General features: G+C 44.0%; 1 protein-coding gene across 1 annotated transcript in view; it reads right to left on the minus strand.

Annotated features, from left to right (window-relative positions):
• Positions 1 to 11,350, minus strand: part of CLVS2 (clavesin 2) — a 41,311-nt gene extending 29,961 nt beyond the window's left edge. Inside the window, exons 1-2 of the mRNA XM_081905471.1 lie at positions 9,958 to 11,350; positions 4,168 to 4,342 (exon numbers count right to left, since the gene is read on the minus strand). Coding sequence (XP_081761597.1) covers positions 4,168 to 4,342; positions 9,958 to 10,346 — 564 coding nt within the window. The 5' untranslated portion in view covers positions 10,347 to 11,350. The remainder of the gene's footprint in view (positions 1 to 4,167; positions 4,343 to 9,957) is intronic.
• Positions 11,351 to 22,917: the final 11,567 nt, after the last annotated feature.

Here is a 22,917-nt window from a genome sequence, read left to right on the forward strand (position 1 = left end):
CAGATGGACTCCAACTCCCATCAGCCCCAGCTAATATAGACAACAATCAGAGATAATGGGAGTCTGTACAAAATGTTGGCTATCTTTAAGCAAGCTGATTTCTTATACAGGTGCACTTAGTGTTAAACAGCCTGTGCTAGTCTGTTGGAGTCGCCCGTCCACCCATCTCTGTGTCTTTTTTCTTTTTCTGTAAAAGCAATTAATTTACTAGAGTGCTAGTTTTTTTTCTTCCTCAGCTGCCATGTGATCTCGTCAAAGTCTTGTAAGCCAAAGCAAATACAATTCCACTGATTAAATAGCGTAGCTGTTTATCAAGACAGCAAATACGCCATGTGTACTTATTGGTTATGCTCCTTTTTCAGTATCTCCCATCTGTACTTTTCTAACCTGCTCTGTAACTCAGATAGACCAGTTTCTGATGTGCACGTCACATGGCAAGAAAAGGAAAGGAACCAGTTTATAAATGTTCTTTTTTCTGACTGTCACCTGAAGGTTTTCATTCATATTCAGCAAGTGGCCTCCCAACACAACACTTTAGCCCATTCAGGGCAGTCATCATGAGTCCTGAATGGCTCCTTAAAATGTTTTGGTGGGTGCTGCTGAATTAATATTGCAATGTACAAGAATGCTTTAACATTGATAAATAGGAACATAAACAAAGAGATGATTTGTAGAACAACTGACGGTCCCCAAGCCAGATTCCAGTGTATCTCAAGGAAGTATAATACCCGCAAACAAATCCACATGTGAGGTGTCAGGAGAAGGGCACTGAAGTCAATCCTATAGAAACTTATCTGGGAACAGGCCACAGTAAACACAATGGAACTAACTTCTTCTGAGTAGACATGTAATTGATTGCTCTGTAAATAAGCCTACCTCCTTAGATTAGTTTTTGTTTGAAAAACCTGTGGGATGTCTTTATCCACTCCAAGGGTGAGCATCTTCAAGGGAAGAGTAACCACGGCTCATGTGGAATGGAAGAGGAAAACAACATACATAAGAAGCAGATTTAAGTTCCAACTGAACATTTCCATTGTTTCCATGCTGCTCCTTTTGTTCTTCTGGTTGTTTCCTGAACACTATTTCCTTTCTGATTTTCCTACAATGTCATATAAACTTACAGTGGTACCTCAGGTTAAGTACTTAATTCGTTCCGAAGGTCCGTACTTAACCTGAAACTGTTCTTAACCTGAAGCACCACTTTAGAGAATGGGGCCTCCTGCTGCTGCCGCGCCGCCAGAGCACGATTTCTGTTCTCATCCTGAAGCAAAGTTCTTAACCCAAGGTACTATTTCTGAGTTAGTGGAGTCTGTAACCTGAAGCGTATGTAACCTGAAGCGTATGTAACCCAAGGTACCACTGTATGGACTCAGATGATTTTGTTTCAATGTGTCTGTGGCATCATCATGTCAGAATACTATGGTGACATCACATGGCTTACCACCACCAACCAGATTAAACAACCGGGTGGGCAAACAGGACAAAATACAGTAGCCCCCTTCAGGCATTCTAGCTCACTCATGCAGTGACACAGGAGCAGGAACAGGCCAAGTAGTATCCCCCTCCTAATATCATGTGTTCTGGGAAGGCCCTCTCCCAACATCTGTGCAAACAGTGAGAACATCTGTAGATGTTTGTACATCCAGCTGTATGCATGGGGGGCACTTTTCCCACAGACATCTACTCTCTATGTGTGGATACCAGCAGACTGGCTTCTCAGTTTGCATTATATTAGAGGCAGGGCTACTGAGTGCAGCCCCCTGCTCCTATGTTCTTCTATACAGAAGCTAGAAGACCTGAAGAGGGCTAGAGTGGGCACAGAAGCAGGAAAATGGTGCCCAGAAGAACAAATAAGCGTGTCTAAAGTTTCCAGAAATGGAAAGTGACTTTCTGCACTCAGGGATAAGGGTGAGAAATGAGTCATTTTTGCCCCAGTCCTAAAGTAATGTGCATTTCCTCAACCAGCCTGGCATTTATCTAACAGTCTTATGTCAAGTCCAGGGACATGTGAATCCATTTCATTAGCCTGATATATATTGGGTGTAGAATCGACATGGGAAAGTGGCCTTAGATCATAACTCTACAGAAGAACGATGAAAATTCTGGCAGGCCCTGCTAAAATTGACTGCAATATCAGAGCGCATAAAAGCTCATAGAGATGGTTGCTCATTTGCTTTATAGGAGTCATAAAAACATTTCAGAGCTTGAAATGTAAGGGAATGAAAGCATTTCCTCGAGTAAAAGCAGAACTGACTGCAGTAAGAAATGAGGCAAAAAACCTCAATATTTGGATATAAAAATTCAGTTCCCTCTTAGATAAACATTTGCTTTAATGAAGATAGTTTTGCATTTATTAAATATAACATAAAGCACTTATGTACCATGATTCAATGATTTAACATTGCAAGAGAAGCACTTTAACCTATTGATAACTTTAATCAAGTATGCAGTTAATGGCTAAGAAAAAGCTCACAGCAACCTCCATTAAGCATTAAGGTATCAGCAAACTCTCAAGATACAGGGTTGAATCACACAACCATTTACTGCATAGTGGCCTCTGAAAACATTGTGCTGTGGTGCCTCTAACCACACTAATGAACTCATTTTCTGTTGCCCTCAGGGCAAGAATCACCCCACTCCTAAACATGGTAGAAAATTGAGAGAACTGGGTGTGTGGTGACAGCCAGTTTACTGTATAGCCTGAAACTACAAACAATAAGCTCTCCATGTGGTTTGTGAACTACTGAGGCCACCTCAGAACTCTATCCTGAGGACATGAAGATATGTTTTAGCCAATCTAGACATTACTTTCACCACAGCGGTCAATGTCCCAGTAGCAAATTTCCTAGCTCCCAAATAAATGCTGTGAAGCATTTATTCACCACATGAAACAGGGCCACTATGCATTACTCAAGGCCATGGTGGCAGCTGGCAGGGCTGTGCAATACACACATACACACACACACACACAACTCATGTGCTGAGCAATGCTTAGAAACAGACAAAGTGGGAAGCTTGCAAGGAATGACATTTTGCATACTGAAAGTAAGATCTTCACTATCTCAGAAATGCATCTCCAGAGTCCTGTGGTGGCCAAAGCGTGGCCAGTGTAAAATTAATTCTGCAACCATTCATACAAGCATGGATATCCAGTTATGTGTTCTGTCTCTCTCCTCACAGCACACCAGAAACCTAATGTAGCACATCTGTTACATTATAGGTTTGTTGGAGGGGGGGTTAATTTCAGTTTTCTTACATGTGATATATAGCAACTAGCACAACCAACTTATTCTGTGTTATTAGAAAAGATATCAGTGAAAAAACATGAGTTACAGAAGGAAGAGGCCAAAATGCCATCTACTCCACCCACTGGCGGAGGAACAGGGGTGTGGGGGGAGCGCACTGCCTCCGGTGGCACAATCCTGGTGGGGTGCCATCACGGCTCCCCCCCCATACCCCTGCAGGCGGCACGCCACATCCCCAGAATGCACACCACACCCCCAGGACATGTGCTACGCCCCTGCGGGCGCCGTGCCACACCCCCAGGATGCATGCCAGCCACGTCACGCCTGTTCTCCACTCCCCTGCCAGAGCTTGAAGCTATGCCACTGACTCCACCTCCCTGCATTTAGATGCTCTTCCCCACCCACAAGAGGTCAACTGCTGCAATCCAGACTAGTATGTGCCCCAGGTAAAGGTGAGACAGACACAACACAGAGGGAAGACTCCAAACAAGTTCATAGGCAGTGAACTTATACTCCACATTTGCGAATCCCAAAGTTAATACCACTATTGAAGAGGAACTTGCTTTGGCTGGACAACGCACAACATCCATCAGGAATCCAACTCTGCCTCCTTTGGGAGTTTTTGTTCTTTCTCTTCCCTCAATAATAATTTAGAACTGCATGTTTTGAGGCAACCATCAAATATGAGACTCAGTTTCTCAGCCATAAAACAAACAACCACTTGATTATTCTTCAGTTAGGTCACAAATTGAGAGAAATGAATATTTAGCCTAACATGTCAATTACTGGATTGTTTGAATTTATATTCTTCTTGTTCTGTTTTTAGCATGGAACCACACCAGCTGGGGGGGGGGCGGGGTTGGGGTGAGGAGGAGGGAAGATTAGGAGATATACGAGTAATGCTTTAAAAAAAGTTTTTTACCTGAAGGCCTTCTATGGCTAATCGAAGCATACTTGGTGTCAGTTTAGAAGCCTGTTTGAAAGTGAAGTTGCTCCAGTCTATAATCAAAACAAATCCATTTACTTGAAGTTCAGGATCCTCAATCATGGCTTCTAAGGAAAGAAGTATGGCACGCAAAATATCCACCAGTGTGTACCTGCCAACAAAGACAAGATCGTATTAAGCTAGCTAACAATATTCCGATGCTAGAAGAAAAGATATTATTTGCAATCTGCTGTCAACGTATCCAGTTTGCACATGATAAAGTATGGCAATCACAGTTTCACTATATGTGATCAGATAAATACACAAACCTTTAAGACTGGGGTGACACCGCAACACAACAGTATTTGTATGAAACATGAAACTATGTGGCTGAGTCTCAATGAGTCCGAGTGAAGTGTCAGGTTTGTACACTCCCACCCCCCTTCCTAGTTTATAGTTTCAGTTTTAAAGAGTCTGATCTTAGTTTTACTTGGCTTGCAACAAACTTTGCCTAGCAAGCTTTGAAGTTTGCCCAAGCTTTGAAGTTGGCTTCTTGTAAACTGGCTAGAATACACTGTATTTTAAATTAGGATTCCTGGCTGGTACATAACACTAAGGCAAGAATGTTTAAATATGAAACTAAACTTAGCATAATTCCTTACTCTAGTTTCAGAGGAGGCAGAGGGGGAAGAGAGGGGAGAGTTTGCAAGCCCAGCACTTTGTTCAGGCTCACTGAGCCTCATCCACATAGGAAGGTGTTTACACCTAGTCAGACCATTGGCCTAGCTTAGTACAGTGGCACCTCAGGTTAAGTACTTAATTCATTCCATTCTTAACCTGAAACTGTTCTTAACCTGAAGCATCACTGTAGCTAATGGGGCCTCCTGCTGCCGCTGCGCCGCTGCTGCACAATTTCTGTTCCAATCCTGAAGCAAAGTTCTTAACCTGAGGTAATATTTCTGGGTTAGCAGACTCTGTAACCTGAAGCGTATGTAACCTGAAGCATATGTAACCCGAGGTACCACTGTACTAGGTTCAAGGGTCTGGAAACCAGGGCCCCCCCGGATGCAATTGGACTTCGCTCCCATCAGCCACAGCTAGCTGGCCAACTATCAGGGATGGTGCAAACAATATCCAGAGGTTTCCCATTCCTTTCTCGTCCGTACTGACTGGCAGTGGCTCTCAAGGATTTGGGGAAGTAATCTTTCCCAACCTACTTGGAGATGCCAGGGATTGAATCTGGAATTCTTTGCATGCAAAGTGTATGCGCTACCACTGAGCTATGTTCCTTCAGTATGTTTCTCTATGCCTCTCCATGATTTACCTACTGTGGAATTTTCATTAGCTAGCTAGCAAGAGAGAGTAGCAATACTGGCTGCAGTCCTGCTCCCTGTTGAGTTGCTTAAAGCTCATGGAAGTCAATTGGATTCTTGAAGCGTAACTGTTTTCAGGTTTGCAGCCATTAACTTTAAAAAGAACAGAGCATTTAAAGAACCTGTTCATCCAGAAAGACCTATTAAAAGTATTTAAAAATAGCAGCCAATATGCAATATCCATGGGATACCTTGGTTTTCTTAAGTGGCCTTCTCCTTGCCTTACATGGCATTGAGATAAGGAAGCTTCATTTTGCACCACCACTGATGAATAATAATATCCACTACAGGACACAATTTAAGGCAGAATTTTTTTTATTAAAAAAAAAAAAAGCTCAGTGATAAACCAGGGCCAAAGCTAGGTTTGAAGAGGCATGAGCAAAATGCCCTCTGTGTCTCCCTTCTCATGTTGCTGGATCCCTCAGGCATATCTGAAAATGGATGGGCAGTCACAAGGATGGTTGAGAGCTGGCATTTAAATTTCTAGCAATGCTGCGAAGTGCCCAACATAATGTTAATCCAGAATGTCCTGGGAAGTGTAAATGGCAGCCGACAAACCCAGCAACTGGTGTTAGGATACCAGGTCTTGATTCTAGACTTGGCTAAGACATCCCAACCATTAGCCCCATGATACATTGTAGGAATCACAAATTGTAAGCTTTTGTTTTCAAAGCAGCAGCATCAAGCAAATTATGATGAAAGACATCTGCATTGAAGTCTTCCCACAGAAGGAACTATTTGCATAAATTCACCCTAGACTTGCAATATCCAACATTTCACCTCATCCTTATCGTTATTTATGTTGACAGCACAGTAAGGCGGATGAATGTAAACTTGAAGTTCCATCACAGGCTCGTGACAGATTACATTAACGTATTCTCCTGAGTGATGAAACACAACACATGCTCCATTCTGAAATAGACCTTAAGGACTTAAATCTTATGTTTGAAGTAGAGCTGAAACGAAGTTTTGCTCAAATTTGAAATTTGCCAACATTTCAGAGTTTGAATTCTGAAAAATTCCCAAGTGCTCTGTGCTGAGGGACACTTAAATTTGCAATCCTGTAAATCTCTTTGAAGGAAATGTAGTGCTTTTACAACTACCACCACATCAAAAACTATCCATGAGAGGACTGTTTGTGGAGCAGGGAGGACTGGGTCAACATGCATTCAGATTTCTGTGTACAAACTGAGTTTGGAGAATATGCTTCAGGATCCCCCAGCCCCAGAGTTTGTTTCACAGCTAAATCAAACTTGCTGACTTTGGGAGTGCCTATAAAATATTTACCCAATCCATTTCAATGACTTATCAAGTGATTAAAAGTAAGCAGTATGTATGTTGCCACATATGAATTGTATGTGTAATTTCCCAAAGGCCACTGTAGGGTGTCTGTAAGTCAAAATTAGACGCAAAATTTAAGTAAGAGTAACCTCTTCCTTCTCCACCGTCAAGTTTTCTCAAATAAATAGTAAAGGATGTCAAGAGTTGAAAAAGCTAATTAGGAACTATTGCCTTTCAGTAACATAGAGAAAATGTGCATTAGCATGCCGGTAAATTAAATTCTGTTTTATATCCAGCTGCCTTCACTGAAACTTAGTTTTCTTATAGTGTCTCATGGGTCACATTTATGTACTCAGTAGTGTATAACTAATTTCTAAAGATAATCTGAGATCCATGATTAATTTAACTGTGCTTAATGCCCCCTATTTATGCATGCTGTTAGAAAACCACTGTTTATCCCATTTCTAAAATATTGTATGCCTTAAGAAAAGAGACCCAATTACGCATCTGTAAAGTGGTTGTAGCACTTGTGTGCTATAAGCAAAATTAACTCTTACCGTTGCCAACTCTCAAAACATATTTAGAAGTAAATGCACATACTGAGGCTGCAGTCTCATGCACACTTACCTGAGAGTAATCCCCAACATGCACAAAATGGGCTTCCTTCTGAGCAAAGATATATAGGATTGTGCTATTGTTATTTTCACACTGATACAGCATGAGGTTGTACCAGCATAAATGATAAACTATTGACAGAGTAGAATTTCCTTTTGGAAAGGCTTAATTTACAAATTATGCTTCAGCAGGTTTTAACCAGGGCTGTGCCTATTTCATGGTTATGTGCAATTGCAGGAAAAGCTCAAAACTGACACTACAGAATCCAGCATCCTGATGATGTCATCTTTACCTTTTTAATTAAACCCCCCACCGTCACCTTGTGATGGTGGCAGTGTTTAACATCAACTCCTGTGTGTAACTGCCTCCCCCCCCCAAAGTGTAAGTGCTTATAAGCAAATATGGCTTCCTTGTGTTTCTGTTTCTGTTGTCATTTTGACAAGATATGTATTGTTCACTCTGCTCTATGTACAATCATTTGTATTACATGTATTAGTTTGATAAATGGAAGGGTTTGAATGAAAATTCAGAACTAGGTTAGTATGATTTATTTTCTACTACACTTCACCTCATGCCTCCTACCGTCTCAGTTCAGTTCCTGCATCTAATTAATACAGCTGTTGTCAATGAAATAATAGGCCACAATAAGGCCTATTTTGTTGTTTTACTGTTCCTGTTGAAGATGGAGTCAAACACTAATTCTGTTCCCTTCTCCATCCATTCAATATATACATGAGAGAATGAACAAATGAGAACAATCGCAGCACAGAACATGTAACTCAAGGTTGTTTATGCCTAGTAATTCCTGCCCTCCAAAACCTTGAGCAAAGGTCTTTGCTAGACCTGATAGCCAATCCCCTTTTAACTGTAGAGGAGGAGTGGCAAACCTGTGATCCTACAGATGTTGTTTGACTCCAGTGTCCATCAACCCAAAACAGCGTGGCCACTTGTCAGGGATGATGGGAGTTTAGTACAGCAACACTTAGAGGGTCACAGATTCCCCATCATTGCCCTAAAGCATATCTATCCCCAGCACATCAGAGATTCCAGTGGTTTAAACCAGGCTGGTCCCTTGCCTGTGCTCACACACACCAGACAATGGAAACTGGGACCAGCCTGGGCCAGGAAGTCTGCATGCTCTGGAGACTTGATGGAGCCTTGCAGGACTTTATGAGAATAAAGGCATTTCTTTAGGGGTGAATATTCAATTTCCTGCTACAAGATATTTTTAGGACTACTCTGCTTTTGCATTTGCATTATCATTTCACTACATTTTAAGCAACTGATGTTCATTGCCTGGAAAGGCATCTGATAAATTTTAGGATAAATAGATTTACTGGCAGGAGTCATGGAGTTTGCCTCCGAGATAAAGTCCTTGCTTTTCCAAGGTACCTGCAAGAGGGTTGGCTCAAGTCCATAGGGTGCTCCTTGTGGGCTCAGTAGCATTGTGACAGAGTGCTTAATCAGCATGTGTGCAGCACTTATCTCAGCTGAGTTCCATCAACTTCCACTGAACCAAAGTGGTAGAATTAACAAGTCAGAGTTCAAATTTTCTGTCCCACTATGATTGGCTCCCACATTTCATTGGTATCATCTGAAATTATATATCACAATGGGTAATTTCCACCATGCAGACACCAAGAGAAGTGGCATGTTGTCTTAGGAAGTACCTCTATCTTCTGGGCAACCCATGTTGATGCAGAAGTTCAGGCTTTGCTGCTACAACATGGGAGATGACCAGAGGGAAGCACTATAAAAATTACCTCCAAACTGGGGCAAATTCTGAGTAATTATGGGTTGAATAGTGTAGGACCAGGACCTGGGAGACTATGGTTGACATGCAAATGAGCACTCCTGAACGTCATCCTCTGCTTGTGTCCCAGCTGACTGCTTATTTCACAGAAGCAGGCAAAACTGCATTGGATAAATATGTCAGTGACAGGACAAACGGCCAACACTTTTGCTCCTTTACAGGCATCACAGCTCTTGTCACAGAAAGATATTAAAGGTGGTATATCAAGACCATCCCTCTTCCCCTACTGAGCAGGATCTCTACAATGCCTTAGCCGACAGCCCTCCAAGTGAAGGATCCAAGATCCACAGTATCCCAACAAAAAGAACAAGTTTCCATTCGTCTGTTCCCCTCTCCTACATTTTATGGCCCAACCTGGCCCAATGCAAATGTGAGCCTAAGAATGTTGGTTCTCCCTGTCTCTGAGCTCTGCGTTTGGAAAGAATTTGAAGGACACCTATCAAACCACCCCACTATGACAGGACATCTGGATCAGATCATCAAAATTGCAATTTGCCACATGGAGAACTCGGGACAAAACAAGATGCCTTACGCCCAGCATTCTGCTGGCTGGGAAAGGAATATTAACATCATTTCATCACTGGGGCCAAACGGGATTTCAGTTTGCTATGATGAGGTGACATTTCTAGATTGCAGCATGATGGTAAATTCAGGCGAGTGTCTCATCTGACCCCAGCTACCCACAACCCAAACTCTTATGTTTACCTGCTTTGGTCCCAGTTGGCAGCAAACAGAACCAGGATCTTCCTGCCATAGTGATCAAGGTTAGCCAGTCCTCCTGGGAAGCCATCCTTGAGGGCCTGCTTGATGCCTGGGTCCGTGGCTTTGAAGCTCTTGAACATATCGAGGTTCTGCTGGCGGTACTCAAAGTACTGGGCCAACAAGCGAAACGCCTCAAAATGCTGGAACTTCCTGGCCCGAAGGAAGCGGAGAATGAAGGCGTCGTCTGTGCGGAGAAAGCCAATGTCTGGCCGGGTGATGACCATGTCCCGCACCTCCTGGATGTCTTGGTGCAGGGTGTCCGGGTTTTCGTTCAGTTCCAGCCGGGCTTTCTCCAGCGTCTTTGGGGAAAGGCCTGCCTGCAAATGAGTCATTGTGCCACTCCGTCCAATACTCCTCTTAAGTGAAAAAGGGAGACAGCTCCTAATGCCACAAAGTCTGTTCTTCTTCTTTCCAAAAAAGAGAGAGGGGAGTTCCTTATTTCCCTTTCCAGAACCGACAAGTTTGGTGCCCCTTCGCCTCACAGCATGAATCTCTCCGAAGCAAATACCCTGATGTCGTCCAGTGTGCCCAACCCGCTCAGCTCCTGTTTCCCCTTTCCATCTCACGGTGGCCCATTCACAGTGACTCCACTCTGCTGCTGCTTTTCTTCCTCGCCCTCAAATTCCCACCCTTCCCACACCCACTAACAGCTCAAAGCTGCAGTATAACTATACCTTGCATATAACCGAACCCCCAATTGCTATCCTTCCACTGCAATTGCTTGTTGATTGACAGAAATAATGGCTTTGGCACGGCCCAAGTAGATGGAGCTGGTATTCTTTATAGCCTGGCTCCGGCAATGGTGCTCCCTGCCTCCCTCCCACACAATATTGTCCTTTGGGTTAACTAGTCATGTTGGCTAGATCACCAGTCCCTGATCAGCAGGTACTGTTAAAGCAACATGATGGCAGAGAGGAAGGCCAAACAGCCGCTGTACAGTGACTTTCCCCAAGCTGGGGGCGATCAGTACTGGATATCTCTCTCCTCCCCCTCCCCCCACCACCACTGTCTTCAGATATTCCCACCTCACTCCTCTGTGCAAACCAGTGATCTCACCCTTGGTACTGGTGCAATGGAGATAGCAAGAAGAGCTGTATCAATAAATCAGGTGGCAATGCAATGTTTCCACCAGGGACTTCCTCCCTCCCGCAAATTAAGAAACTCAGATCCTCGTGGATTTAGAAGTCAGTGCGTGACAGGGTGCTAAGGGCATGCAACTGGTCTGCTGAAGGATGCTTCTTTAAAAAAAATAAAAATAAAAACCCGAGGTTCTTATTTGCACCCCCACCCCACCCCTTTTAGCCCATGGAGCTTGGGATGGATTCGCCCTCCCCCCACCCACCCCAGTTCCCCTCCTACGTACACAGTGATCTCATCCACTACCAGCAAGACTGTCGCATGTCCCTCTCGCTCGCTCCCAGGTTTTCTCAGGCAGGGGGTAAAAATATCCTCCAGGTCCTTTCCTCCCCACCACCCGCCCCGCTCCCCGCGAGGACAGACAGAGTCGCAGGACAAGAGAGGATTCAGTCGCCTCGCAACAGAACAGCCATCCGCCAGGAGAAAGGCATCCGGGGCGAAAAGGGAACAGCCAAGTAATCCGCACCAGCAAAGCAGGCTGCAAAGCCGCACAAGGCAATGCGGCACCTTCCGGCATCCATCAGCTACGGCAGCTCCCTGCGATGGGAAGCAGTGGCGAGGAGCGCGGTCAGACGAGCCAAGGACATGCCCATGTGGGTCTCCTGCTCCTCCTCGCCCTCCTGCCCAGATGCCGGCGCCGTCTGGCCGCAGACAGGGCGCGGAGGCGGGCGGCGATCCTCTTCGGAGGGGCCGATTCGCTGCCGCTGGGAAAGATGGAGCTGCCGTCTCTTTGTGCTCCTCTGGCGTGAGCCAGCCGGTGGCTTCGGCGGCTGTTTGGCTCTGCCTGGCGCTCGATGCGCCGCTTCGCGAGCAGGTCGACGTCAATCAAGGCTCCCTGGGCGGCAGCCGTCGCTGCTGCTGCTGTCGCCGCGGCAAGTGGCTCCCGATGCAGCCCCCGCCCCCCGCGCGCGCATTGTTATTACCCAGCACGACCCTTCCTCTCGCTCGCTAGTCTTCGGTTTTGTTGGCCGGGAGGAGGAAGCTGAAGGAAGGGCGCGGGGAGGAGGGGCGTTTTCCCAAGAAGAGCCCAGCCCCACCAGCCGCCCCGCATCATGCCTCGCTCTCGCCACCTGCTCGGCCAACCCTCCCCGATCTACACTCGGAATCGGGAACGCAGAAGCCAGATCACACGCACCCAAAAAAGAAAGCCCCCTGCGCCCCAATGCGCCTTGCCTGTTGCGCTTTTGTGCGCAAAGTGGCGCGGGATGAGTTGCTTCGGGCGGTTGCTTTGGGGCGCTCCCTGGGGCCCGTGGCCTTACAGGATTGGGGCTAAAGGCAAGGCAGTTTGGAGCCGCCGAAAGCAAGGTGGTGCTAGCCGGTCAATAACAGCCGAAATATTGGTTGGATTATTCGTAGCTATGTAGGCCAAAGGACACGACCCCGAGGGCAAGGGTAGGAAAATGGGCTCAATGCTATTTAGGAAGTACTGTAGTGGGAAGTGCCTGGAAGTGTTTCTTGGTTCTCTAGGCCAGGCACATATTTAGGCTTGCCCCCTAAATGTTCCTGATCAATTAGAGTATTAAAGTATGGCACCTCCTTCCCAAAGGCCAGGAAGCTTCTATCTGGCTTAGGGAGGGCGGCACGATGCTCACACATGCGATGCCAGGACATCACGGTGTCACAACAGCACCCACCACATCACATCACGGGGGACTGTGGGAGGGGGGAGTTGCTTACAAGGTGTCAAATCACAATAAATATGTGATGTCCAACCGTATGACGATCAGAGTTTGACAGGTGCAGTTCAATCTCCACTTGAGGGGAAAATCTAGATGATGCTATAGTTGCCCTTGATTCTGTGCATGATGATCGTTGCATAGATCTTTGTATACTGAAAAAGTGGCTTTATGTCCTATAAACATGACTGCCATAGCCAAACCAATAACTGGAAATTGACCTAAAGTGGTGTGTATTCTCCCATGGATTTATCTTCCCTATAAGAAAATGTTTTCAGTAGTGCTTCCACCTTATTAAATAAGGTTTTGCTTCAGTAACTTCCAGTAATATGTGATAAATGGTAAGGGAGGGATCAGGCTATCTGTTCGATCATAAAAAGGTGAGCAGTGGTTGACAGCAGATGATGCGACTCTCATCTGTATTCCTTGAATCATTCTTACCATGTCATAATTTTTTGGCAGCAAAAAGGCATCTTTTGAAATGGCACACTCAAAGCTGGTGGACACCAGTGGCTACTAGTCACAATGGCTGTGTTCTGCTGCCACAGCTGAAGGCCGTGTGCCTCTGAATACCAGTTGTTGTGATTTGCAAGTGGGGAGATTGCTGTTGAACTCAGTTCCTCCTGGCAGGCTTCCCACTGACAACTGGTTGACCTTTGTGAGAACAGGTTGCTGGACTAGGTGGGCTATTGGCCTGATGCAGCAAGGCTCTTCTTACTTCCTTACAATAATATTGGCATGGTTGTTCCGGATTTCACACATTTATCCCATTTTAGTTATCTGTCAATAACTCTTACGGGGAAGAAGTATCACACTCCAGGGCACTCACTGTAGAGACAAAATCTGCCCATCCTTGGCAATAGTTCCCCAGCCTCCAGTGAGGTACACCTGACAAGGTACCAGAAAGTGTTTTTGTGCATAGGAGATGCATCTCACCTAAGGGGTTCTTCACAGTATTCACATCTTTCTACTCCATAAATTCCTGTGATTGTATACTGTATATACATACAGTTCTTCTCTTACATAGATATACGGCTACTAAACCAAGACTTTGTGGTACACAAAGAAGACTGAGGGCTTGTCACAGGAGGATGTTTCCAGGCAGATGTTTTTGTGGGATGGGTGCTCTTCACACATGCAAATTTTTCAAAGCATCCATGTGGGGTTGTTAGTACCAACAGGTTTCCCCCCTTTTATTGTAGATACACACTTTCCCAGAAAAATCCAATAATTTGAAGAATACATTTTGCTAACAACCTGTTCATAGCATCTATAGAAATGCTATATTGTCTACAAATAAGAAGAGAGAGAGAGATAGATGAATCTGCACCTTCTGAAACCCGTATATCATGGGATAAGACAACAAATAGGTTTTTCAATCTGGACACATGTTAGTTTTGTATCAAAGGAAATAGTCTCCTGTAAATATGTATCTCCAAATGTCACCAGGTTTCTCTGACCTTTACAAGTGCATCTGCAATATAATTCAGATGCAGCTGCCTGTCATTTTTGTGTCTGGTAGCCAAGATGCTAAACTGTTTCATGATATTTAACTTTGTCCCTTGAAATATGAAGCTATAAACAGGGAGTCTCCGCATATCATTTTGATTAATCACTTGGATGAGTTTCATAGCAAAAAAATCACTTATGGAATATTTATTCCTTTCCCCCCTCTAAGACAGATCCCAAAGCTCCTCCAAATGCACTGTATGTGCATAGGAAAGGTCTAGATGGGATTAAGAAACCAAAGAATATGCCAGTCTTTATGCGATATTCTCAAGGACTTTCATTAAATTATAGAACTGAAGCACTGTAAACATTACTTGATTTGCTGATTTGACATGCATGGCAAAAAAAGAGGAATAAAAGTGATATATAATTTTAATTTCTGTTTGCAAGACTCCTGCACACACACACACACACACACACACACACATTCAGAATCTGATTTCTTAAGGTTGATTCTTTTATATGTGCAAACATTCTTATTATGTTATTCTGAACCTCAAAAGTAAGTCGGCTGCATGTGATGACTCAGTCTGACTAGCTGATTTGTACAATTTGTTTGGCTATATTTCCACTCAGAATTATATTTGCTGCTGCATCTCTTCACCCAGAGCAGTGCTACTATGACACTGATAACTTGGTTGTTTTGGAGTCAGAATCATCTCCTGCAGTTCTCTAACCACCCAGAAATATGAAAATCAACTGATCAAGTTAAACATCAAGTTTAAGAATTGCAAGACAGTTTTGTCTCTGAACTTTATAAAATTATAAACAGCAAGTTCTTCTGTTATGAGAAAGAAAAAATTGTCTACCATGCATAATTTTGTACACCTCTGTGATAACTCCTCTCATGCACCTGGTTTTCATCTTTATTTAATTACAGGTGTGGGAAGAGAGATTGTTATTGAGACTGTAGCACATGGGGAGAGGGCGGTTATCCATTCCCATCCCCAGCCATGATCCTCATTCCCCCCTCCCCCACAAATAAAAAAAAATCCCCTGCATGGCTATGAGACTACCAGGCTGGCAAATGCCATTCTGCAAGTTTGGTGATTTTAGCTTTTAAATCCTTATTGGGTTCGATATTAGCCAGTAGTGATGTATGGATGTGAGAGCTGGACCATAAAGAAGGCTGATCGCCAAAGAATTGATGCTTGTGAATGCATGTGTTGGAAAGGACTCTTGAGAGTCCCATGGACTGCAAGAAGATCAGACCTCTCCATTCTTAAGGAAATCAGCCCTGAGTGCTCACTGGAAGGACAGATTGTGAAGCTGAGGCTCCAATCCTTTGGCCACCTCAAGAGAAGAGAAAACTCCCTGGAAAAGACCCTGATGTTGGGAAAGATGGAGGGCAGAAGGAGAAGGGGACGACAGGGGATGAGATGGTTGGACAGTGTTCTCGAAGCTACCAGCATGAGTTTGACCAAACTGTGTGAGGCAGTGGAAGACAGGAGTGCCTGGCGTGCTCTGGTCCATGGGGTCACAAAGAGTCGGACACGACTAAACGACTAAACAACAACAACAATTAGGCTAACTAGCCTAAAATCCATGGGCCTAATTCCATATTAACAAAGTCAGTGAAGTTTCCACTGAATAACAGCAAATGTTACAGTCCAAATATTACACAAGCGGGAATAAAAACACAGTGTGTGTTAAACAAAAAAGGAAATGTTCATTCGTTGCAGTTAGCTTGGAAATGAATGCTCTCAGGCAGCTGTTTTGGACTACAAGTCCCACCGCAGTCAACCTTTAGCTGCAGCTGGTGGAAGTTGGGGCTCAGCACCATCTACAGTTTGCTATGGGGATGGAGACTGCTCTAGGGTAGAAGAGGCTTTCAGAGAGGTTAATTGGGAATTCCCTCCCCCCCTCTAGTAATACAGTATTGACATCTTGCTGAAAGGCACAATGAGAAACTATTGAACTTTGCAGTTGTGGAAAGTGAAACTGAAAACTAAAACTCTATCAATATTTGATTTATGTTTTGCGCTGCTGGTGAGGAAAGTGCGCCAGAGGTGCCCCTCAGCCCACTGGCTTCTCTATTATTCATTGCGATGCATCACCAGTAAACACATGGAAAAATAGCCGCTGTTCTTAAAATATTGTTTGAGAGGATGCCCGGTTATGCTGACAGGTCTAGACATATTGGGGGTTGTGCAATACAGGGGTCAGCAAACTTTTTCAGCAGGGGGCCGGCCCACTGTCCTTTATACCTTGTGGGGGGCCGAACTATATTGGGGGGGTGAACGAATTCCTATGCCCCACAAATAACCCAGAGATGCATTTTAAATAAAAGCACACATTCTACTCATGTAAAAACACGCTGATTCCCGGACTGCAGGCTGGATTTAGAAGGCGATTGAGCCGGATCCAGCCCCCGGGCCTTACTTTGCCTACCCATGGTATATAGGGGCAAGCCTGGCTGTGCAAAGAGGTTCCTGGCTTAGTGGGGGGGGGTCTGCAGAACATCAGGTGGTGGTTCTCCATAGAGTAGGGGAGGGCTGAGGCTCAGTGATAGTGCATCTGCTTTGCATGCAGAAATTCCCAGCTTCAATCCCCAGCATCTCCAGGAGGACTGAGACACCAGTCTGAAACCCCAAAGAGGTACTGCCTGTCAGTGTGGACAATACTAGCTGGGTCAATGGTCTGACTCCGTATGAGGCAGCTTCCTGTGTCCCTGTGTTCCAGAGAATTATGACTTACCGCATCTTTTGTTGGCTGGTGTAATGTTACACTGGTGGTAGCCTAGGACATGGGTAGGCAAACTAAGGCCCAAACTAAGAGAGACTCTTAAGACTAAATTCAGTTTCTACCTTTGTTAGCAATGAGTTGCCCTGAACTATTCTTTTAGCTTGAACAATATTGTTCACATTTTCATCTGCTGTTGCAAGCATAGCCTAAATCCCCCCTCCCTTTGATCCAATTCTAGTTTTCTGCAGTATTAGATTTAGCATTCCATTTTATGAACAATTTCTGGAAATATCTAGGATAATCCCATACTCACATGCTTTTCTTCAATTTGACATTAGTTTCAGTAAAGCCATCTTCTTTCAATGCAAGACAGGAAATTTGAACATTGTCAGCATGTTTTCATATGCTTAGACACATCTTTTGCCATTGAAAGGAAATTGTGTTCTCTTGTGTATTCAGGAACGTGTGGTCTCAGGGAACCTCATGTTATGACCTCACATGGGTCACCTTCTGTGTGTTACCTGGCCCACAGTTATCTTTTTCACTACCCATGGCCAGTTAAATTATGTCCCATGAAACTCTGGAAGTCCAGATCTCCACAACAAGCACAATTCTGGGTGTCTCTTTTTTTTAAGTATTTCGAGAAATTCAGTGACAGTTCTTTGATTGCAAGGAGATTGTTGCCTTTTCCTCGGCCCAATTTGCTAAGCAAAACCTATTGCATTGGCTGGTACAATCAGTGGTGGCTAGTGCCATTGGGACTGGTGGGGTGGGAAGCTGGGAGGCCAACAGTAGGTGGCGCCAGAGCCAATGACAGGCAGAGCCAACTAGTTCTGGTTTTGTCCCTGCCCTCATCCCTACATGGGCAACAGTGAGACTAAGGAGGAAGAATCCAAGGCCTAAATAAGAAAGTGGGCAGGTAGAGGCTGGTTGAGGGCAGACTAAGACTGGTTGGGTAGTGCATCATTTGCCCTAATGTAGTAGTCTCTGCTGATTGTAATACAAACCTCTTTCAGCTGAAGCTGAACGAGCGCTTTTGCTGCTCAACACCTCAAATTTAAGGACTCCAGTTGAAGCAGTTTTGTGAATTATAGCTTTGTGACCTTGCTGGAGGCTCTTACCGGTCTCCTGAAATCCATTTCCCTATCTCTAAAATATGCACAGTAATATTTAATTAACTTCCTCACACTGATATTTTGAGATTAATGAGTTAAGATCGGCGCACCACTTTGAAGCTGCAAAATGTTATATAAGTAGGGGGCATTTGTTATCTGGATGTTTTTAAATTCAGCAATTAAAAGTACTGATTATTCTTTCCCATGTTCGGAGCATTAAAAGTGGGGGAAAAGCAATATGTCATCACGCATGCAAGCCAGAAATAAAATTAAACAATATACAGGAGAATAAAACCAAGCCACTGTTTCTGCAGTGCTGTTCTCTACATGACTTTGTTCTTGTAAATCAGTTCAGAAGCTGTCTCAGGAATCACGACTGAAAATGCAGTGGTCCCAGGACTGGTGATTTCTTACTCTTTCCCCCTTGATCACCTATTCATTTTCTAGGAAGAGGGGGAAAAGTATTTGCACATTCTAATGTAAGTAAGCAACTCACCATAAAATAATAATTACTGCAAGATGAAAATAAAACCCACAAAATGTATTGTTATGAGTTGGGGGAGTGTTGTGTGCCTGAACCACACTTTTAATTCTGGGACCCAGCATGGATTCCATTGCTGGAATAGCCACGCCAGCCTGGTAATGGCCCACTAAAGATAAGTCTTTAAGGGAACAAAGCGGGTGGCTCTGGGGGCAAATGGGTGAGCCTCCATCCCTCAACTGTCTGTTAGTTAGAAAGACAAAAGGCCAGAGTTGAGTGGTCTGAGCTAGAAGCTGGATGCAAAAGCTGCAGGCTGCAAAGGCAGAGAGAGTGAGCCAAGGCTGGTTTCTGCTGGAATCCTGGGTCAGTGTCTGGTACCTGTGGAATCTTGTGCTGCTCAGAGATTGGGGTAGCATGCAGCAGCTTAATAAAATTCACAATATCCTTAAAGGCATCACCAGACTCAGTATTTTGCAGGAGGAATTTGAGAACAAATCAGGATGTATAAGTTTGCACAACAGGAGTGAATTAAAGCACTCTGCTGCCCTAGTGCAACAATTATTTTTGCTGTTAGGAAACTGACTGGGAAGTACAGTGGTACCTCAGGTTAAGTACTTAATTCGTTCCGTAGGTCCCTACTTAACCTGAAACTGTTCATAACCTGAAGCACCACTTTAGCTAATGGAGCCTCCTGCTGCTGCTGCTGCCGCGCCGCCAGAGCACGATTTCTGTTCTCATCCTGAAGCAAAGTTCTTAACCCAAGGTACAGCGGAGTCTGTAACCTGAAGCGTATGTAACCCAAGGTACCACTGTACATTGAAAATGCATCGAAGAGTGTGGAATGAACGTACGTATAAGCACCATGCAAGCAAATCAAGATGAATGCTCACGCTCCTATACTGTAACCTCCCCTCAAACAAGTCAGAGTGAATGCTCAATAAAGCTCAGGTATGGTCTAACCTCCAAATAAGCTTTGTGCAAGTAAAATAAGGACAACTTCTCGATAAATGTGTTGTGTATAGGCATTGTCAGAGCTCATCACTTGTGCATCAGCTGAATACTCACGGAAACAGAGTGGCAAGTACACACATTGTTATTTCTTCCTATTTTTGCACATGATGGATTAGAACTTGGCCGCCAATCCTCCAATCTAGCTCACAGAGTCATAGAGTTGGAAGGGTCCGAAAGGGTAAACTAGTCCAACAGACAAACACCCTGGTAATGTACACAGGAATCACACCTAATCAGTTTTGTCTGCATTGACTGACGGCGGCATTCTAGAATTTCAGGCAAGCATCTTTCCCAGCCTTACCTGGCTGTGCCAGGGATTTAACCAGGGACTCTGCATGCAGTGCAGATGCTCTCCCACTGAGCCATGGCTACACTCGTTAGGGACTACACTTCTAACCAGCTGTGCCCTGTGCAGATCTTACAAATGAGACACACATAAAAGCCACATGTAAAAGAGATTAATGTGTTCCGCAAGGTGGCAGCCTAGATAAGCCCCGTATTTTAGAACATGAAAACATCAGTCAGTTTTGCTTAAACCAACACAATTTAAGTATTCCCTTGAAAATGACTTACTGCCTTGATCAGTGATAGAGCAAGGTAATTTTAGACTTTGGCCTTAATGCTTCCTTTTAGGTGGTCATGTGTTTCACTTACGTTGTGAAGCACCCAGTTAATATTTCTCTTCTCTCCCCATACTGTAATCCCGCAACCATTCCATAGTTTACAACTGCTGCTGCATTCCTGATTCTTAGAGTGAAACACAGTTTGCCAACAATGAATTTTAAGAATAATACTCTATGCATTTGTGGTTTTGAATTTTAAACCGTAATAGTGTTTGATTCTGGTGTCTTGATATTAAGCACATGTACTTGGGGATGAGCTTGATGTTGTTGTAGAAAAGAGTTACCGTATTTTTCCATGTATAAGACTAGGTTTTTTCCCTAAAAAATAATGTCCAAAATTTAGGAGAGTCTTATACACAGATAGCTCTCCCCCATTTTCTTAAATTTGAGTCCCCCAGAATAGGAGGGCGTCTTATATATGGGGAAATGCGCGCACGTGCGCACACACACACACACTCCATCTATATTGTTATTCTGTCTCTCACAACTACAATAAACCTACCATTAAAATTATGGATTAGTCATTTCTTCTTCAAATGGGCAAATTTAGCAGGGGATCAAATACTTTTGTCCCTCTCTCTCTCTCTGTCTCTCTCTGTGTGTGTATGAAAGTAAAATGTGGACATACTGTATAGGAACCTTCCTATATTGAGTGAAACCACTGGTCCATCTAGCACAGAATCTGCACTAGGGGTGAGGCATCTATAGCTGTGGGCATACCAGGAGGTCCAATTTGGCCTGTGATGCCATTTCCCCCAAACCACACATCTGCTCTGTGCCCTGTTCCCTGCATTGGAGCAGCAGAGCAAGTCTTCTCAAAAGCACATCTCTTCAGCTTCCTCTGCGAGTGAGTGAGTAAGTGAGTGAGTGAGCGAGCAGCAGCAGCAGCAGCACCCTCTGCCAACACCCTACACTTATAGTTTGTTTAAAGCATGTGACTTCCTCCAAAGAATCCTGGGAGCAGTAATTTATCTCACCGAACTTCGATTCCCAGCAACTTTAACAAACGACAGGTCCCAGGATCCTTTGGAGGAAGTCCTGCACTTTTAGATGTCTGGTGTGTATGTATAACCAACAGCACCCACAGCCTGGCTACTGGAAATGGAATGATAAATGATCAGCTGGAGATAGCAAGTATATTGCAAACTGGGATACTATAAAGTTACACTCATGCTTTGTATTGAATATCAGCTTTATGTAACATAAACTGCTCTACAACAGGAAGGCCTTCCTGCTTTGTTATTGCCGCTAAGACTTTTTTCAGAAAATATTAGGGAGCATTAGAAACATAAGAATGAAATGCTCCCGCACTGAACATAAACTGAAATTTCATCCTTCAGTAATGATTGCAAACTGCAGTAAGAAGGAAATCTCTCTGTCTTGCGTGCATGTGTTTGGTGCTGGAGGAGCCAAATGAAAAAAGGTCATCAGGATCAAATAAGAAAAGGAAGAAGAATAAACAGGACTCTATAAAAATTAAATAGCCTTGTAAGTCAGCATATGAAGCTACTGAATTCTTTGGTTTTGCTGCTCTCTCCATTATGTAAAATTTGCCTTTGCCACTGGGCAAATAATATTGCACTGATGGATGTATAAATCTTCCCCTGATACTACTTCAAGATGGGAGGGTTGGAGGGGAAATCATTACATGTTTGATGACAGTTGCAATATCAAACTGATTTAGACGACACTCTAGTTCTTGCACCATAAAGCAAGAATGATAAAAGGAGATCAATAAAACTGTGCTTACATTTATCAAACAAAAGGAAATAAAATGTGGGCATGAAAGAAATATTGGAAGGAAAACTGAAACTGAGTAGCATAGCACAGTCAGTATATATATACACATGCTTCCACCGTGTGCATTATTTCCGCAGCAAGCAAAACAGCCTGCTAATGAAGATATGACACCTTATAAGCCATATTCACAGATGAAGGGATCCCGTCTTTCTAAGCACAATTTCATGCCTCTTTGGAAACAACCCTAAAAAGGCACAAAGATGACAGATTTGCAAGGCAAGATATACCTCCTACTTTAAACCTCTTCAACTCCCGTCAACTCCTTTTGCTACAGCTTGTGTGAGGTCATGCCTTGGCAGAAACCAGGCCCAAATGGATCCTGAATAGAATGATAACTTTATTACTGAGATTGAGGGAGAATTACAGCAATTACCTAGTTGGCTGCCTGGTTCTGGAAACGGAATCGCCCGTTGCTGGAAGAGCAACTTTGTTAAATTACGAGTTTACATTCTGCCAAACAAAATATGTCACAGGGACATAAGAGGAGCTCAGATGAGTCAGGTCAATCACAGGACTACCACTATCCTGTTTCCCACAGGGGCCAACTTGAGATCTGTGGGAAGCACACAGACAGGAACTTTCCATAGCTAACTGTGCCTAGTTCAAGATACAGTTCCCAGGATTCTTTGGGCCGGCCATGACTGCAAAAGTGGCACCAGAAGGTCTTTAGATGTATGGTATGGATGTCACCAGTGTTCTGGTACTTCCTGAATGTTCCTAGCCACCCAGATGCCTCAGTCCTTGATGGCGCGTTCCGTCTCCTTGCCTCGGTAGATGTAACAGCTACCTTTCATAAGCACTGAGGAGTGTGAATCCATCATCAATATTAAAAGTCATACTCAAAGATAGACTATGCAGCTCAGAAA

Source organism: Podarcis melisellensis (assembly GCF_964234715.1).
Source record: "Podarcis melisellensis genome assembly, chromosome: 3".
In the NCBI taxonomy this organism is placed as follows: Eukaryota; Metazoa; Chordata; class Lepidosauria; order Squamata; family Lacertidae; genus Podarcis; species Podarcis melisellensis.